The 17,959-nt window shown below is 36.0% G+C and overlaps 1 protein-coding gene and 1 long non-coding RNA gene across 3 annotated transcripts; one reads left to right on the forward strand and one right to left on the reverse strand.

Moving 5' to 3' along the window:
- Positions 1-440: 440 nt before the first annotated feature.
- On the reverse strand, positions 441-1,290 carry LOC116172616. Its single transcript, XR_004145712.1, has 2 exons — positions 1,090-1,290; positions 441-579 (listed from the first exon to the last, which is right to left on the reverse strand). It is a non-coding gene; the product is annotated as an uncharacterized LOC116172616 (long non-coding RNA).
- Positions 1,291-1,481: 191 nt separating this feature from the next.
- LOC116172074 (odorant receptor 85c-like) lies at positions 1,482-12,125 on the forward strand. Of its 2 annotated transcripts, XM_031489188.1 has the most exons (7): positions 1,482-1,567; positions 3,614-3,708; positions 3,754-3,908; positions 3,964-4,278; positions 11,430-11,645; positions 11,694-11,954; positions 12,008-12,125. In XM_031489188.1, exons 2-7 carry the CDS (start codon positions 3,678-3,680, stop codon positions 12,068-12,070), a joined length of 1,041 nt encoding a protein of 346 aa, XP_031345048.1. In that variant the 5' UTR covers positions 1,482-1,567; positions 3,614-3,677; the 3' UTR covers positions 12,071-12,125. The 2 variants fall into 2 exon arrangements, with proteins under 2 accessions (XP_031345048.1, XP_031345050.1); XM_031489190.1 differs by lacking the exons at positions 1,482-1,567; positions 3,964-4,278 and having other exon boundaries at positions 3,547-3,708.
- The last annotated feature ends 5,834 nt before the right edge of the window (positions 12,126-17,959 follow it).

Below are 17,959 nucleotides of genomic sequence, written 5' to 3' on the forward strand. Positions count from 1 at the left end.
TAAGTTAGATTGGTTGCATATCTTAAGGAGTATTTACGAATTAAACATAGGAGATTCGTACCTATGTTCAGTACTTTGAATATAGACTTATATAATCAAAGGTTTTTTATTATTTTTTTTTTATTATTATTTACGCACTGTGTATAAGTAGTAGATGTTACTGTGGTATAAGGTCCCAGGTGGCATGATGTGACAGCTCCCCAAATAGTTTAAGTTTGACTGACAACGTGGTCAACCTACGGGTTTTCCTTGCTTGCTTATATCTGACCATGGAAACAAACGTATTCATATTGGATATTAAGTACCTATACATTATAACATGTAATCAAAAGCCACAATAAAAACAGCCCTAAAATCTGTAAGTAGTATTTATACTGGTTTTGTTGTTTATCCATAACCATAACCAACTTATGCATACAGTTTGAAGAAGCTTGGCAGGCTAAGGCTAGATGGTGTACTCTTTATTCAATTGGATTACAATATGTATTATTTATGAACATAACTATTTTGATATTGTCCCGTTAGGAATCTCGACAGCATATTACCATTCCCTGAATTCCAAGAAAGGAACATGGACCCCTAGAAGTATAGTAATTATTTGTTAAACTGTATGTATAAACGCCATACTTATCCCAGATCGAACAGGATTGCATGGGTAACTTTAATATTGATATCAGCTTAAATGAGCAATGGCTGATGCAGTTATCTCTGTTTAAGACATCAAAAATAACAAACACAGGTACCTACGCGTTATTCTATAAACTGTGAAGTTTGATATTTTGATAGGAGACACCAAAAAATGAAAAAATGTTACATTTATTGGTTTGGTTTATTAAAATAACAACGGAGGTATTTAATTTTATGATATTCAGTATTTTTTAAATCAGCAATCAGCAAATTTTTAGCAAACAAAAATTGCAATACTGTGCGATGTGGGACAACCTGTACAGATAATGGCAATAATAAACAATGGAAGATAAATAAATATTTTATTTGTTTAATTGTATTGGATTATTAATGTTTCACTAACTATTAATAGCAAACTAAAGTATTTTGGAAGACTGCGGGTTTATCAGGTAAAAAACTTACGTTACATAAACGCCAGGACCTTCGTTGCAGAATTGTGGAACGACGCATAGGCATTCAGAATGGGAGAACGCTACTTGAAACGCCAGCAATAATATGACTTGAACATAAAGAAGGAACTTCATTTTTTTTTATTTTGCAAGTCGTACGAGCTCTAGTCTTTTATACTAAATTGAAGAGCTTATCAAATCATAGTGTAAAGATTTATACTACGTCAACGTCAAGATTTATGAAATACAGCTAATACAGGTAGGCCTACTTATCATGGTGCAAATTTACTCAATGGTGGTATCAACCAATCACAGTTTACCTTTTGAAGGTTAACATTTAAAAATAGTTTCATGTATACAATAAGATATAAGTGCGATAGCTGTATTTTGTTTCCCGGACCAAAGCACAATATATGTAACAAAAATGCTGACGCAATACTGTTTTCGTCTTCAATTTTGACGCTCTTCTTCGCGTGATCTACACTACCAAGGTAATGTAGACGATATTTATTTGACTCAGTTTCACGTGATTGTTGAGTAAACAAACAAGTATAAATTGTGGATAACTCCTGTTATTATAAAGTATATAATCAATGATAAAGCGCATTTTTTAAAACCGAAACAGCTTAGTGGTTATTAGGTAGTAGCATGCTATATATTTATCGATGGTTTTTTTTCTTGATAGATGATTAATAGAAAGACTTCACCAATAGATATGTCTTGTTCAGACAATTCATTTTGCCTTTGTGGATAGGAAATCGCAAACTCTAAATAAAAGCAGAAAATTCCGATTACTTCCGAAGATATGCCAGAAAAACCGAAATTTGTCGATTTCGTTTTTATTTTTATTTGTTATTATTTGAACAGATACAAAAAAATAAAAACTACTTTCTCATTACCACTTTTTGAACTCTACAAGGCACCGTTGAGAGATTGTAAATACGTTTCGTGTCGGGGAAATCATCATCATCTTTATTTTTTTATATGGCCCATACTGTATCGAGTATCATTTTTTATTACGAATACAACAATATACGGCACACACAAAAAACCAAAGTTGGAAACTGTTGGTTTAAACAGGATATGGTGCACTCACGCACAACAACGGAATCGTGTAAGAATACCTATCGATACATTTTTTTGGAAAATGGAAAAATGTTCCCATAGGTATTCTCGCACAATTCGGGCGTTGTGCGCGGGTGCACTATCCTGTTGAAATCAACACTCTGCAAATTTGTTTAATATAAATATAAATAATAATTATTATTTTCTTTTATTGATTTTTATAATTATTACACTAATTGACTATAATATTTTATAGTTGTATCATTGGCTGTCATGTAGAATTGTAGAGTTCGTATTATCATCTCGGTATTCCCTCTTTGAACCTCGAGGGCGATCTTCTGGCGGAAGAAGGTGGTAGATCTTGGGTCTCCACTGGTATCTTGTATTTGTTTTCCTAATTGTTTGGTGAATAATAATAATAGTAATAATAATATAAAAACGAAATCGGCAAGTTCCGTTTTTATGTTCTAAAGTAATCGGAATTTTCTGGTTTTCTTTAACACATGCTAATAACTTTAATTGCGCATCTTTACTCTAATTTGACCATCGCCATATCTTCTATGGTTTCGGAGATCCCCATGATAGGCATCCTTTTCTTGGACACAGTGTATAACGAATCATTCGTTAAACATTTTTTCTTTCTGATATTGTTGTGTCTAACCCCAGATATGTTGAAGATATAGAGAGCTTGCATGTGCATCTCTAGTATGCTGCCTATACCAAAGGAAGTATAACAACAATTTCGGATGCTGCAATTAGAATGGGAAACTTCCGTGAAGACGTGTCTGCATTAGTGATTTTCTGCAAGGAAAAGCCATTTCGCTATTTTCCACACAAAACAATGCGACACCTTCAAAACCGTCTTACTACTTAGCGGAGATCAAGTGCTCCAACAGATTAAGTCATTATAATGTAAATTAAGTTCGCTAAACCCTTAAACTTCAGACAAAACTTTCCGCGCGTTTATTAAACGTTTAAGCCATTAGTCTTACCTCTAACTTTAGCGCACGTAAACTTATTAACTGTCCGAAATCACTAATAATCATCATCATGTATTTAGGGAGCTTACAAGTAATGTGGGTTACACAAGCACACGGCATGTCCTTAATACATGTAATTTGTTAAGACAAAATTACCGAAAGATACATGTTTTGGTATCGTGATGAGCGGTAAAAATTGAGTAAAACGATTTACAAAAATATTAAGTTGATGGGTTTCTAGTGTATTATTATGCTCAAAGCGACTGCTTTATCTAAAAAATTACAGGTTTGTAACCCATAAAAGCGTAATGAGAGAGAAATTTTCTCTTGTACAGAAAAACCCCTTTCAGTTTGCGACATGTCAAACCAAGCTAAACCAAAGTACTATTTCGAAAAGCAGAAAAAGATCGCCAAACTGCTGGGAATCTCTTTTACTGGAAATGAACATATTTCGTACAGAATATTTTCGTTTGTGTCAATTTTTATTTTTAGCGTTTCCTATCCGTTCATTGCGTTAAGGGAGCTATTCAACCACGAATTTGATGTCGTCGCTAACATGATCATGTACACTTTTGGGATTTTCATCGGTAAGTCAAAATGATTTAAACTATTAAATTATTTTGTGTGAACAGGCTTCGCAAAAACTTTGATAATCGTGCGTAATCGTCTAAAAATTGGGCGAATGATGGACAAACTTGAAGAAGAGCCCTTCACTTTAAACAGGAAGCGAGGAGGAGATGAGGAGGAGGCCCTGATAAAGAAATGCATATGGATCACAAACGCGCAAGTAAACCACTTGGTATTTTACAGAAAGCGTATACGCTTATATTACAACCCTTTAGACGTATATATACTACGGGCTCGGCTCAATTACTTTAACGGCAGGATTCCTTTTCACGATCATTAAGCGAGTATCGAGTAATGATTTCCGAGATTGGGAGTTTGCATACGGCCCAATAACCATATTGAATATCACTTACAGCCCTAACTACGAGATATCACTTTGCTATCAGAATCTCAGCATAATTTGGATTGGTTACCATTTCGTCACCGCCGATTTACTTGTTGCGGATATTTTGGTGCACATCAGTTTCCAATTCAAGATGCTTCAAAACAGTTTTCGAAGGATCGTTAGCAACAGCCTTGCTAAACAAGTGGTAATATTTTTTACTAACACGCCACTAAACGTACTTTAGACTCTTAGAGAGTCGAACAAAACCCCCTCCACTATGTCTAACGCACAGATTTGCAGAGAAATGTCATTTTTCTGAATACCACTGCCAATAACGGATTGCCTGTATTAACACAGGGACTATACAGGATGGTGTTCAACAAATTAGAGACAAGCTGAAATTTGGCAAGGTACTTTGTTTCAAGGTATTAAATACCGTCTGAAACCCCAGCGCCGATGCGCTGAGCCCGTCACCCCTCATTCAACTACTTAATCGAAATACTATTATATTTTATTTTCTAATATTAGTATTAAACGCCGGAAACTATTCACTAAGGTTGCGTAAAACATGATGAATTGAATACTGTCTCCTGTAAGGGGGTCTTCGAAAGTACCCCCCCCCCCCCCCAACTCTAAGCAACCACCTCCACTCCAATCGTGGGTGTATCGGCTTTTCCGGTACCTCATTCTCCGTAGTCCGTTTAGTTCGTACCTACTTGCAGTCAGGAGCGTTAACCGCCCCCCCCCCCCAACTTACCGGTTTGATGTCGTTTTATTATAAAGTAATACGTTCATTATGCGCTCATACGCGCTTTCGATAATAAATCTTGCGCCATTATCGTTTTTTAGCCATCCGAAAAAACCTTTGGGAGGGGCCAAGTATATGTAGCCCCCCTCCCCACGTATTTTGTCTCTGGTATCTATGCCATCTGATACATCTGGATATGCGCGCTATTGCGCCACTTGAATTAAACCTAGCGCCATCACAGTTAAGCCATGACAAATTTTGAAAAAGGGGTTAGGGGGAAACTTAACGTTTTTCAAAGTTACTTTTTTCTATCATTTTTCTACAGGGTAGTGTTTTTAAGTCGACCATTAGAAGTATCTGAGGAACGGTTTGGAATTTTAATTCGGGACCCATTACCTTTTTTGAATAATCGATCAAAAGGAATCATTTAAATATATTTTCAAGATGGCCGATATTCCGGTTGTATCAGAAGGATACCGGAACTTTCTTATTGCAAATGGCACTATCTTTTCTGATGGCATTTTTGAATTCCTCATAAAAAATCAGTATGATTTTGTCAATATGATGCTATGTCTAACTGACATGGTTTCGAAGTTTTATTTGACATTTTTTCACATAGACTAGGCACATATTTGGAAATATAGAATGTCAGAAGCATTTCATATAACAATTGGGGAAACAGCTTTTTTAGACTAATTAAACCTCGCTGAATCCGAAAATGCATGTTTCCACGTCGTGATTTAAACGGGAAGTCCGGAATCCAAGATGACGTCCAGATTACCTTTGAGCGTATCTATACCTTGTCTCTTTAAATAAAATCGTAATTTAAACGTCGATCTTGAGGTTTTCAATGGTAAGGAATTCAATGCAATGCTTTAAAAAAAGGCATCTTATGGTTTTAGGGCCAATTTTTCGCCCAAAATATGGCAGTAAAAAGACCATGATTATAGAGTAATTCTATGGAAATCCTAACGCGGCATTTTCATTACGAAATAAGGTTACATAATAAACAAAAACGCTATTTTTTCACTTGATACACTTGTTAAACTAACTTTTCAAAATTTAAACTTATTCCTGCTCCTGAGTTAACTCATCACTCAAGATGCGAGAGTTCAGACATTGGCCTTTGCAGTAACACAATTTTGTACACGACAAATCGGACCTTTTGCATCCGCACATTCTGTTTGCGCATTGCGTTTGACAATTACAAGTTTTGATATCAATGCACTCTTTTGGAACAGGATCAAGGGTCATCAAAACGGGCACTGTTGCAACTTCCATCTACAACTTTTTTCCTCTGCTTACAGCGTACACGGTGTCTTGGCCTATAGGCAACTCAACGTTCCTGTTTATTGCATCTGAAACCTCCAAATAGTCATCTTCGTCGTCTTCTTCACTATAATCGTCCAGTTCAGAATCCATATCATAAAGGGCTCTTTCTTCACCAAGCAACACTTAAAAACAAATGAAGTGACTTAGGCGCTACGGCTGCAGCCTCAGGTTGCGAGACGTCCAGAGTGGCCAGGCGTTGAGTTGAGGTCTTCTCGAATCTTCAGTGCTGCATCGACAACTGTTAGGAGGTCATCTTCGGAACGATACTCTGGCAGAGTCAACCCGGAGAGGTCGTCACTCGTCACCAGCTGCCAGATCTGCCGTAATTTTTGCTGACAATTTCGCGGGTATCAAAAGAAGGTGCCGTGCAGTTTTTTCCCTGGTAAAACAGGAATACGTCGGTAAAAACGTCATGAAATCCTCTAAATGTTGATCATCTGGATCGGAAGGACACAGAAAGACATCGGAAAGACGCAAAACCTGGAAATAAAAAAGGAATTTTCACTATCTATCTAGGCAATGCCCTTAATTCTAATGTAAATAAGAAATTAATAATGACTTACGTAGCTCAAAGGACGCTGATACTTTTAGCTGTTTGCAAATTTCCATGAATGGTAAATTACTTTGTTCGACGGGCCCTCTATGCTGCTTTTGAGCCGTTTTAGCTTTTAACAAACATATATGCTGTGATATTTTACGTCTCCTGCTATCAAGCACAGCATACAGTTGATTCGAATATGCAGCCTGTAATCAAATGCACTTAAATCCATTATGGGTTTCTTCATATTATTATCAGACTGAACAGTGAACGAGTCTGGGGTGTTCCTTTGTGTCGTTTTGACAAAAAATGCACTTTTCATTCAGCACAGGAGCAGTCTTGGTCCTAGTAAAATAACGACTGTTGGACTCGGGAGTAGAGGCATTTTGTTCAATAAGCTCATTTTTCTTTTTCAGCCGTTCCATATGTGCTGTGTTAGTGAAGCTGGAGTAGCATGAACGATGGTCTTGTCGGTATTTTGAAAATACAGCCTCTGCTTTCCTAAGTTCGTTAAGTAGCTCTGACAACTTCTCCTCCTTTCCTCGACCTTTCTGGCATAAAATCACAGATTATGATTAATCGTAGTACTCGCTTGTAGAAAGGAATTTAATGTAAAACAGCCTGCGGGGAATTAATAACACACCGCGTTTAAAAACAAAAATCTTTCACACGAAAATTAAGAGACGACCGGTGACTACTTACCGTAACAACAGCTACAACAAAAGCAAAGAATTCAGGTTCTCTCACTGCACGTACTGTAGCACTCACATTTATTTACTAGTTGACACGCACTGTTCACACTGTATGCATAAAAACTGATCCTTTCATAAAAAAAACCGTAAATCACACCTTCCGCGATCAGCGAATAATAAACATGCTCCATCAACATCAGCTGTTTTTTTAAGCATTGAATTGATTTTCTTACTTATGAAAACTCCAAAATCGACGTCTAAGGTATATTACGATTCTAGCTCAAAAGACACGGTAGATACGCTCAAACATGCTCCGGACACCATCTTGGCCGCCATCTTGGATTCCGGACTTTCGGTCCAATTGTCGACGTGGAAACAGGCATTTTCGGATTCGGCAACGTTTAATTAGTCTAAATAAGTTGTTTCTCCAATTGTTATATGAATTGCTTCTGACATTCTTATTTTAAAACCTAGTCTAACAGTTTCAGAGGCTCAGTAAATTAGGCATATCACTATTGTCTGACAACTTAGCAAAATGTTTTTTGCTCAAAATACATGCTATTACATGTTATTGCTCTGGTTTTCAAGTTTGATTCGAAAATAATACGAATAATCGTTCAAAGTTGACAATCGGTTTTTGGTCAAAAACTTGAAATTTTCAAATGGAAACGATATCTTTTCTATGCGTCAATGGAAAGAGGGAAGCGAGCAAAACAATGCACTTGCAAAACTTTTCTAAAGTGGACACTTTTTTTTTTGTAAGTACAATTTTTTATCCGAAAGGCAACATTTGGGCGGCCGAAGCCGATTACCCCTCAAAGACGCGCGCTTTGCAAAAGGTGGTTTATTTCGCCTCTCCGAAAAAAAAATATGTCGTCACAGCAGGAGTTGGGCGCGTTTACAAGATCTCTCCGACGACACCAATTTGAAAACAATCGGGCCCAAACTATAGAAGAAGATATAAAAACACTGAAAAATCACCACGTTAATATAACACTCGAGGATGGCGCCCAGATGTCGCTGACCCCCGATCTTGATGCCCCGTCGCTAATGTTGTTCATTACATGACCCCGGTAGATGTACAATTGTACACTCCTCCTCTTTCCACAAGCGTTATTCTACGGGTCCGCATTTGCTGCCAGCCAGCCAACCAGCCGGCCGAAGTAAGAAAATTACTACAAATAAATTTGCAAAAATGCGATAAAATAGGAGAGTTTGAAAAATATTGACTCTTCACAGCAACACTAACTGCAAGTAGGAACTGAATGAGAATGAGGTGCCGGAAAAGTCGAGACGCCCACGATTGGGGTGGCGGGGGTTGCTTAAAGTTGTGGGGGATCACTTCGAAGACCCCCTTGCAAGCAGTATTGAATTCATCATGTTGTAGGCAACCTAAGTGAACAGTTTCCGGCGTTTTATAGTACCTAATATTAGGAAATACTACAGTATTTCGATTAAGTAGTTGAATGAGTTGCTGAAATTTGCGCCACGGAACATCTAACCAATTTGACGTATACATATATGGTAGGAAAATTTCTTCTCTGCAATTTTCACTCCTTGACATTTTTTCTTAGAATGCTTAGTTTTTAGTTATTAAAAAAAATTTAAAAAAAGGTAGATTTTATTCCACTTAGGGGGTGGTTTTAGGGTGATGCTCAATGCCTCGACGCTGGGGTTTCAGAGGGTGTTTAGAGCCTTATAACAAAGTACCTTGCCAAATTTCAGCTTGTCTCTAATTTGTTGAACGTTGCCCATATAAAACGATGGACGATGGTTCAGTCCGTGTCCGCGATTACAGGAAAAGGGCTTCTGTTTTGTGCAGGGTGTCACATGACTCGTACGAGGTCAAATGCTCGGACAAAGGCTCAAGTCAAAAATAATTTACTGATTGAGGTGCCAAAATCGTTACTTATCAGTTATCGCTGCTTTCAATTGAAAAACTTTGGAAAGCTATGTACCAATGTTCAATTAACGTTTATTAAGTAGCGTGATCAGCAGGTGGGATCAAAAGTTCGAATCCTAATATCCTGAAAATAAAGTGTCGCACAAGGGTACCCTCAAAGGGACAGTGGAAGGTCTGGGCGAGACATATTTATCGTCGGTGGCTGTTAAAACTTCACATCCGAATATTTCTAAAACGGTGTCGGAAGAGAGTACTTTCATAGGGAAAATCAAAGGTCTGGGAGTACTGGTGAGGCTACTCTCAAAATCAATATGGAACGTCTGAACGAGACGTGTGTGTCGGTGTGCTTACTCAGTCCCGAGCTCAGTCCTTAAAGTTTGTGAGAAACAATTTAATTCTAAATAAGTAGCGCGCATTACCTCGTTATCGTTTCAGTATTGATAAAGATTGTTATGAAGTCATTAGACTGGTTAGATAAATATACTCTGGAACAAAGTAAAGTGGATAAAAGAATCTGTAACCTTATGCAACTCCGCCATAATGTCAAATTCCAAGTCTCGAAATTGAGTATCTTGTTGGAGCTAATACCTACAGAAAACTGAGTGAACCATAGGTTGAAGGTATTTTGTAATTTCCCAAAATACTAATCCCGCAGGTTTAGGATATCCCACTCAAGTGATTGCAATTAACCTTTTGAAAACATTACTTACACACAGTTGACCGATCCCAATAGTTTTTAAAGACTTTGATACATTAAAATAAAATAAAATAAACCGATACAACGAAATATCGAAGGATCCTCAGTATTACAATCACTTTTAACGACAATTTATTTTAATCTTACAAAATACATTTTATAGTTAACAAAAATGCATCAAATTCATGTCTTGGGCTTTGAGATAATGCTCTTGGTTTTTTTCCCAACGATCTTGGTGCATAAATAACGATTTTGACATGTTTTGATCAAAATCCATGTGGTCCATAAAAATAGATCAAATTCATGTTTAGATCATTGAGATAATGCTCTTGATCTTTTTCCCAACGATCTTGGTGCATAAATAACGATTTTGACATGTTTTGATCAATATCCACGTTTTCGCCAAAAATTCATCAAATTCATGTCTTGGGCATTGAGATAATGCGCCTAGTCTTTTTCCCAATGATGTTGATGCATAAATAACGATTTTGACATGTTTTGATCAAAATCCACGTGGTCGCCAAAAATGCATCAAATTCATGTCTTGGGCATTGAGATAATGCGCTAGTCTTTTTCCCAACGCTCTTGGTGCATAAATAACGATTTTGACATGTTTTGATCAAAATCCACGTGGTCGCCAAAAATGCATCAAATTCATGTCTTGGGCATTGAGATAATGCGCCTAGTCTTTTCCCAACGATCTTGGTGCATAAATAACGATTTTGACATGTTTTGATCAAAATCCACGTGGTCGCCAAAAATGCATCAAATTTATGTCTTGGGCATTGAGATAATGCGCGTAGTCTTTTTCCCAACGCTCTTGGTACATAAATAACGATTTTGACATGTTTTGATCAAAATCCACGTGGTCGCCAAAAATGCATCAAATTCATGTCAAGATAATGCGTTTGAAAGCTTTTACAACTCTAAATTCATGTGTAAAGAATAATTTTGGGTACATTTTGCTCTAAAACTTTTGACCGAGACCACAGAGAGTTATATTGAATTGTTACACATCTAAGAGTCATAGGGAATAATCTAGCGAAAGTCCGAACTCGATACATGACCTAGGGAATGAAATATGTTAATTTTTATTATATTGAGTTCGCAGTTTTTCCTGTTCCCGATTCACTCGAAGTCGTATAACTTTTGTTCCTGTTGAGCCAGCTTCCTGAAAATCAATAGCGTCCGTTCTTAATGTCCAACGTACCCGTATACCAAATTTCAACACAATCGGCCACTTTTAAAAAGAGTTAGAGCGCACACGGACGGACGGACGGACGGACGGACGGACGGACGGACGGAAGGACGGACGACAATACAAAACTATAAAGGATCTGAGGATCCTTAATAAAATAGTACACAATTATATCCATAGCACTTTCATTGTATTGTCATCTTGATGGGTTACATGCATGTTGTCTAACATCACTATCCACATTTAAGGAGGACAAATGTGGCCCTGTAAAAATATGCGATCCCACTGGACAACCAATAGTTCAATGGAAGTACCTGAATCAAACATTGAAGGAAACGATTCGATATCATATGGCAATTCTAGATATGGCAGACGAAATGGAGGAACTATGCAGTGGTCTACTACTTTTCGTCTTTATCAGTACACTCGGAATGTTGTGTTTTATTATTTATCGGGCGTCTACGGTAAGAAAGCGTCGACCTTGCCACAATATCATGGACGACACTTTCCAGTTACCCTTCACCGACACGCAAGTCCTTCGAAATTTGTTTGAGGGAATGTCAATAGCTCTTCAGGTTTTGATTATATGCTTTTGGGGACAAGAAGTTGCGAACGAAAGCGAATCGGTTGCGCATTCTATTTTGGAATCGAACTTTGCAGGAACCGATTTGAGATTTCAGCGAGCACTGCAGCTGGCCATGCTCAGAAGTCAGAGGGCTACTGCACTGACGGCGGGAAAATTTACTTCAATCGGATTGCCGACCTTTGCTTGGGTAAGAAACAAATAGTGGCGGAACTCTGAAAAAAGTAAAATTGTTACTTACAGATTATGCGCACATCGTACTCAGCGTATATGGTTGTATATAACAAGAACACAAAAGAAGAGTAGGTACCACGCATTAGATTGTCTGCACCATCACAGTTTCTTTAGAATTTTGTAGACAAGAAAATTTGATGTGTTGCACGGAATTAAAATTAATAAAATACGCTTGGTTTCTGTAATGTTGTTCATCTACGATTATGATATGGATACTTTAAAGGAAAAATTAAGCTTTTGATTGACATTTTCCAAGCACACAAAATGTCGAATCTACATATTGAAGCACGTCCACGTCCAGAGAAAGAGAGGAGTTAAATAAGCAAAATAAAGTTTCAAAGAAATATTACTAATACATAAGAAAGTTGGCTATGAGCAGTCTGTGCAGTCACTGCGCATGCCCACATAATTTTTACCATGTGCGAAATGTTTGCCTTTACTAGAAGAATCTGTGGTTAAAATTTCAAAGAAATATCTCCATAAATAAGAAAGTTAGCATTGCGCAGGCGTGCCCACATAATTTTTACTATGTGCGAAATGTTTATCTTTACTAGAAGCGTCTGTGGTTAAAATTTCAAAGAAATATCTCCATAAATATGAAAGATGGGATTGCGCAGTCTGCGCAAAATATGGAGTTAAATGAAAATGATCGAAATGGGCAAATATAGACCATAGCAGCTATACTATAGCTTTTAAGTTTTTGAGTTTTGAAACTAGAAAAATTGGATTATTTAAAACCGGCGCTTAAGGCCGCTTGACATGGAGCAATACAACGCGCAAGAACTTGCAGAAAGAAATTGCAAGGTCAAATCCTTGCATGCAATAAGCATTGCATGGTATTTGACATGGTGCAACTCTATTTCAATTGCCACATGTCTGCCAACAGAAGAAACATATGGATTTGTCAACAAAGTAGTTAACCTCAAATGAAAATTAAATTTTGATTGCTTGAAGAAACATGAAAATTACAAGAATAAATAAGATTAATAAAAACAAGTAATGAGTGCGTCTCTCAGCATCATAGTTGCCGCCGCTGTATTTTACTAGGTTGGTGACACAAAAACAACTAGATTTATCCCTAGAATTGCACGATTCATGCAAGAAAAATAGCACCGGTCCTATAAAAATTGCATGCAAGTCTCTTGCAGCAATTGATCAGCTGGCTTTGAACTGCGCATGCCTTTCGCAATTTTTCTTGCAACTTGCATGCAATTGCAATTTTTATTGCTCCATGTCAAGCGGGCTTTAAGAAAATCAGTGATGCCATGGCAGCTTGAGATCAAATAAAGTTCTTGCATTTCTCTATCATTAGTTTGCCTTTAATAATTACTTATAGTAAATAATAAACCTCAAACTAATGATAAATGCATGCGCTTTTGTTTGTTCTCATAATTCCATATGGGGTTACCGGCTTTCTAAACGCGACAGTTTGTGATTTAAAAATGTTTACCGTCTCTGAATTTATAATATATAACACAATAGTAAGTACGGTTATTTTTTCTCTACAAAACACCTAAATAGACCTTTATTTCTAAAATAATTAGGGAAGGATATCTCATACACATCCATTTGGGAATTATCGTGCAATCAATGTAAATCGCCAGCTCTAATGGTGCGTTTTCACGCTCATGCAATTTGCGCAAATTGACTTGTGCATGTAAATTGGCGCATGAAAACGAAAATTGTTCAATTGCGCAAACCAGAAAATTTGGCTTCAATAAAATGTGGATGGTCAGATAATTTGCATGTGGTTGGTGAAATGCATGAACGTGTAAACGACACACCAATTCGACGCATGCGTAGAGGGTGAATAATAGTAGACAGAATTGTTGTTCCGACGTGCACGTGGCTTTAAGGCTCCTCTGTAGTCAATTTGTATTTCAATGTTATTGCAATTGGTTAGACCACCAACAATACACATCTCTAGACGATGTACCCACTCCTTGAGTGAGACCAACGATGTATCTCTATCCTTTCCAGTTTTGCATATTCTCTTCATTTATTGTTAAACACAATAGACCATGTATAATGGTCAAGGACTATATTATGTAAACAAGTTTAGCGAAAAGCTGTACAATATTTGAATGGAGATGCACAAATGCCTATTTCTTTTACTATTGAGTAAATTACTTATTCAATGCATTTACTGCATTTTTCTATAATGACACCTTCTGTAAATTACGTGGTTTTCATGCAATTACTGGACTAGATTAGCATTGTTTGTTATAACATTTTTTAATTACCCCTTTATTTCCTGTGAATTTTTCTAATCAATTTTACTGATTTATAGATTTTTATAGTTATTAGATAGACATGTGAATGAATGAATTCACTTAGGACTTAGGTATGGTAGAACCTAATAAACCGGCACTTCGAACACCTAAAATAAATCTCTTTATTTTCTTATTCAATAAGGGTGAACACTGAACAACAACAAAAAATGTATTGTTTTTTATAAAAATGGTAGCTAACATTTAAAATTGTGTTACAATGATTAAAAGTATAACATATACCGATTTTTAAATAAATTCTTATCTTTTCAAAAAATAATAATTGTACATTTAGCGTTACCCATGCACAACCCATGTAGAATTTTTCCAAACATCTTATGTGCAGCAAGATAACTTCGCTTTTTTATCCTAAATTGAGAATTCAGTTGTAAAATTTGTTGATTCCGCAGTTGATCCTCTATTTTCTGAGAGGCAAGATCCGAGATATCAGTTCATATTCGCTAAGTTGATGTGAAGTTTGCGGGATTCCATCATATTCTCAAACGGAAAAAATAAATAATTGAATTTTTTTAAAAGTGGGAGAATTTTTTTAACCACCACTAATTACCGGAAAAATCCAAAATTTCACCCATGTTTTGATACAAATATTCATTTTCGTGATGTCTCACTACCTTGACTTGACATGAGCAAAACAATGACACTTTTTTTAAATAAATTTGTCAGTGTCGCCTATTAGTTATCGTATCCCGCTTAGAAATTTAGCTAAAAAGGGGAATTGGAACATTTCAGTTAAAATGAACAAGTGCAATCGAATTTCTTTGAAATGGTAGGCTCAGAATGTGAAAACTATTGGGCGCAACTTTCTCGCCAATTTATATGTAAAAATCGAAATTTGTCGTTCCTTTATTTTTTTGATAAGCGGATATTCCTGATATCTGATCATATATATTTAAAAAATAAGTAGCACTTGCCTCTCTAGTCTCGACTCAGTAGTAGTGTTTGCGAATTGTGATACTGTGCTACCCGTTTGTGTGGTGGTCATGCGTTAGTCCAAATAATCAAAACGGTGCCACATTTCTACACAAGAACAAATTTGCGGCAAAAATGCTTCTAATTACTGGTACAGTCGTATTCCGCCTAGGGGTTTAGCTAAAAATTGGGCTACTATTTGATACCTTCCTAAACAAATTTCTTGACGCATCCTGATAGAATGAAAAAGATTTTGGAAATCAAAAATTATTTCCAATGGATCTACAATAAATATGTATTTAGTGCACTTTTCGTCTTGGGAATATGTGACATTATGATTCACAAATCGACAGCATTCATGAACACTAATTATATAGTAATTTATCTAATCCATATCATTAGGAACGGCGTAACAATGCAGGATAAGGCCAGGTAGTTTCTTTTGTTTTCCCTTTCAAGTAATGAGTTGTCGCCTCAGGAGTTATAGTGCAATATGAGTTGCCTATCCTTACGTTAGCGTTTTGATTTTTTTCTAAAGATCGCGATACATATTTTTTAAAATATATGCATTATCATAATAGGTGGAAATAATATCTTTAAGTACCGCCGTAGGAAATACTGTCGGATTTCCAAATTGGTGCTGTAGGTTTTTCTACTCCCATTACAACGGCTGTTATTTACGAAAAACGATTTTTCTATTCATCGATCTTCCTAAAAAACTAAGACCTATATTTTAACTTTTTTTAAGTACCGCCGTTCTTTTCATCATTGCAAAGAATATCCACTATCGAGAATTTGTTAGACTGCAATACAAAAGCAGCATTTCATAAGAAAGTTTAGCTATTTTTCCAATATCGGGGATTGACTACAGAGGAGCCTTAAATAGACTGTGTTGGCTGTTTTTTCAATCTAACTCTTCTGCGATCTTCTTTTTTTTCTTTTAGCACTTTTAACAAAGACCAGCTAATTCCTCTTCGTAGTCCATCGTTTACAATGACAATCTGAACTGTACTGTAGACAAATTTGTGCACCAAATTTGAACCGTGAAAATTGATGCATGAGTTCAGTGAATTTGCCAATTTGCGCAACTTGCATGAGCGTGAAAGTTGGAAATCAAGCGCAATCATTACGATTTGCGCTATACATGTACAAATTTACAGAAGTGAGAAACCCCTCGGAAAAAATCTCATGCTGGTATCACAAACTGAAACTTTTTCAAGCTAACAATATAGGTACAATCTGGATTCTATACAGTACAAAACAGCCAAAAAGTCCCAGAACGGTCATTACAATTTAATGGTATATTTTGTTAATTGTTACTGTACATTAGTTTTTGTTACACTGAGAGAAAAATCTGTTAGCAGTAATAAAAAAAATTTAATACTATATGTGACTATACAACTTGTTATTCACGATAATTAAACAGAGTTTTCTGTACCTGTTTGATTACAGTCAAATTTTAATTTTATTTGTAATTACATCAATTACCGTAGGTATTTGAAAACCTGGCAACAGACATAAACTTTCTTTAGAGACAATTAAAGGCATTTATTATGAATAATAAACAGTTTAATTAGAATAAGTGTACGTTAAATAACCTTAAATAGTACACTAAATTGTTGTAAGTATATAATATATTTAGGAAGATTTAACCGCAAAATAACTGTAGGTAGCAAAGCGAGGTGTTGTAGAAACGTAGTTAAATTAGAATGGTTTTTAATTGACTTACTACAGTACATCTTGTTTAATTGTGTTAAAAATCTATTCCTTAAGGGCAATTGGAATTAGTAATAACGTAATTCACAATGGTATTTATTAGACAAAAATGAAAAACGTACATATTACACTTAAAAACAACAACAATCCTATACCTATCTAACAATAAAAAATGAAAATCAAATGAAAATGCCACTTAGGATACAATTAATAAATTGTGATGTAATATTCATTATTTACAATGATGCACTGATTGACATAAACAATATCTGAAAGCATAATATACTCGGTCGTGTCTGTACGTTACACCTTGAACACATCACGACATAAAATTTGAACAATTTTCATCAGTGAGGGCCAATTGCACCGTCAAAATTAAGTATCCCTTAAAGTTAAGCATAACTTAAATAAAATACCATAGCAACGATTGTCTTAATAATCGTTGCCATAGATTTTAAGTTCGACTTAACTTTAAGCAAGGCTTAATTTTTTTGGTGCAACTGGGTCTCAGTAGCTTAAAAACTTAAAAAATAATTTCGGTAGACAGCAATAGTAGCAAAAATATAACTCTTTCTACTTACCTAAGAAAATAGTCGAAATATACATCAAGTCCCCATTTAATAAGTAATGACTTAAATTCGCTCATTTTGGGGTAGGTATGGCGTAAATTTCAGCTCTTGGTACACTAGGTACATATAATAAAACCGAATAAAACTTACACCCGCACAGCACAATGTACCTGCATGCGTATATGAAGAAATTGCTATATACCTACAGCTTTTATGGTCGTCAAAAAACGAACGAAAACGGCTTCTGAAGACGATTGCTACAAGTAGATGTTTACTCGCCATAAATTAGTATTTCATAACGCCAACTAAACTAAACGTTTGTGGCAGTTACAAAAACGTAATTAAGCAAGAATATCAAATTCAATGCAACAGTTTTATAACTGCAGCGAAAACGCTATCTGCTGTTATTGTACCTATGAAAATCTACAAGCGTTTAGCAAGTATGTCTAATTGCCCTTATCCACCACTTCTAGAAA

Source organism: Photinus pyralis, unplaced genomic scaffold, assembly GCF_008802855.1.
Source record: "Photinus pyralis isolate 1611_PpyrPB1 unplaced genomic scaffold, Ppyr1.3 Ppyr1.4_LG5, whole genome shotgun sequence".
NCBI lineage: Eukaryota > Metazoa > Arthropoda > Insecta > Coleoptera > Lampyridae > Photinus > Photinus pyralis.

Coding starts and splice junctions, on each gene's coding strand:
- LOC116172074 (XM_031489188.1), top strand. CDS start 3,678: ATGATCATGTACACTTTTGGGATTTTCATCG. Junction 3,909..3,963: donor TATGGATCACAAACGCGCAA/GTAAACCACTTG, acceptor ACAACCCTTTAG/ACGTATATATACTACGGGCT. Junction 11,646..11,693: donor TTATTTATCGGGCGTCTACG/GTAAGAAAGCGT, acceptor GACACTTTCCAG/TTACCCTTCACCGACACGCA.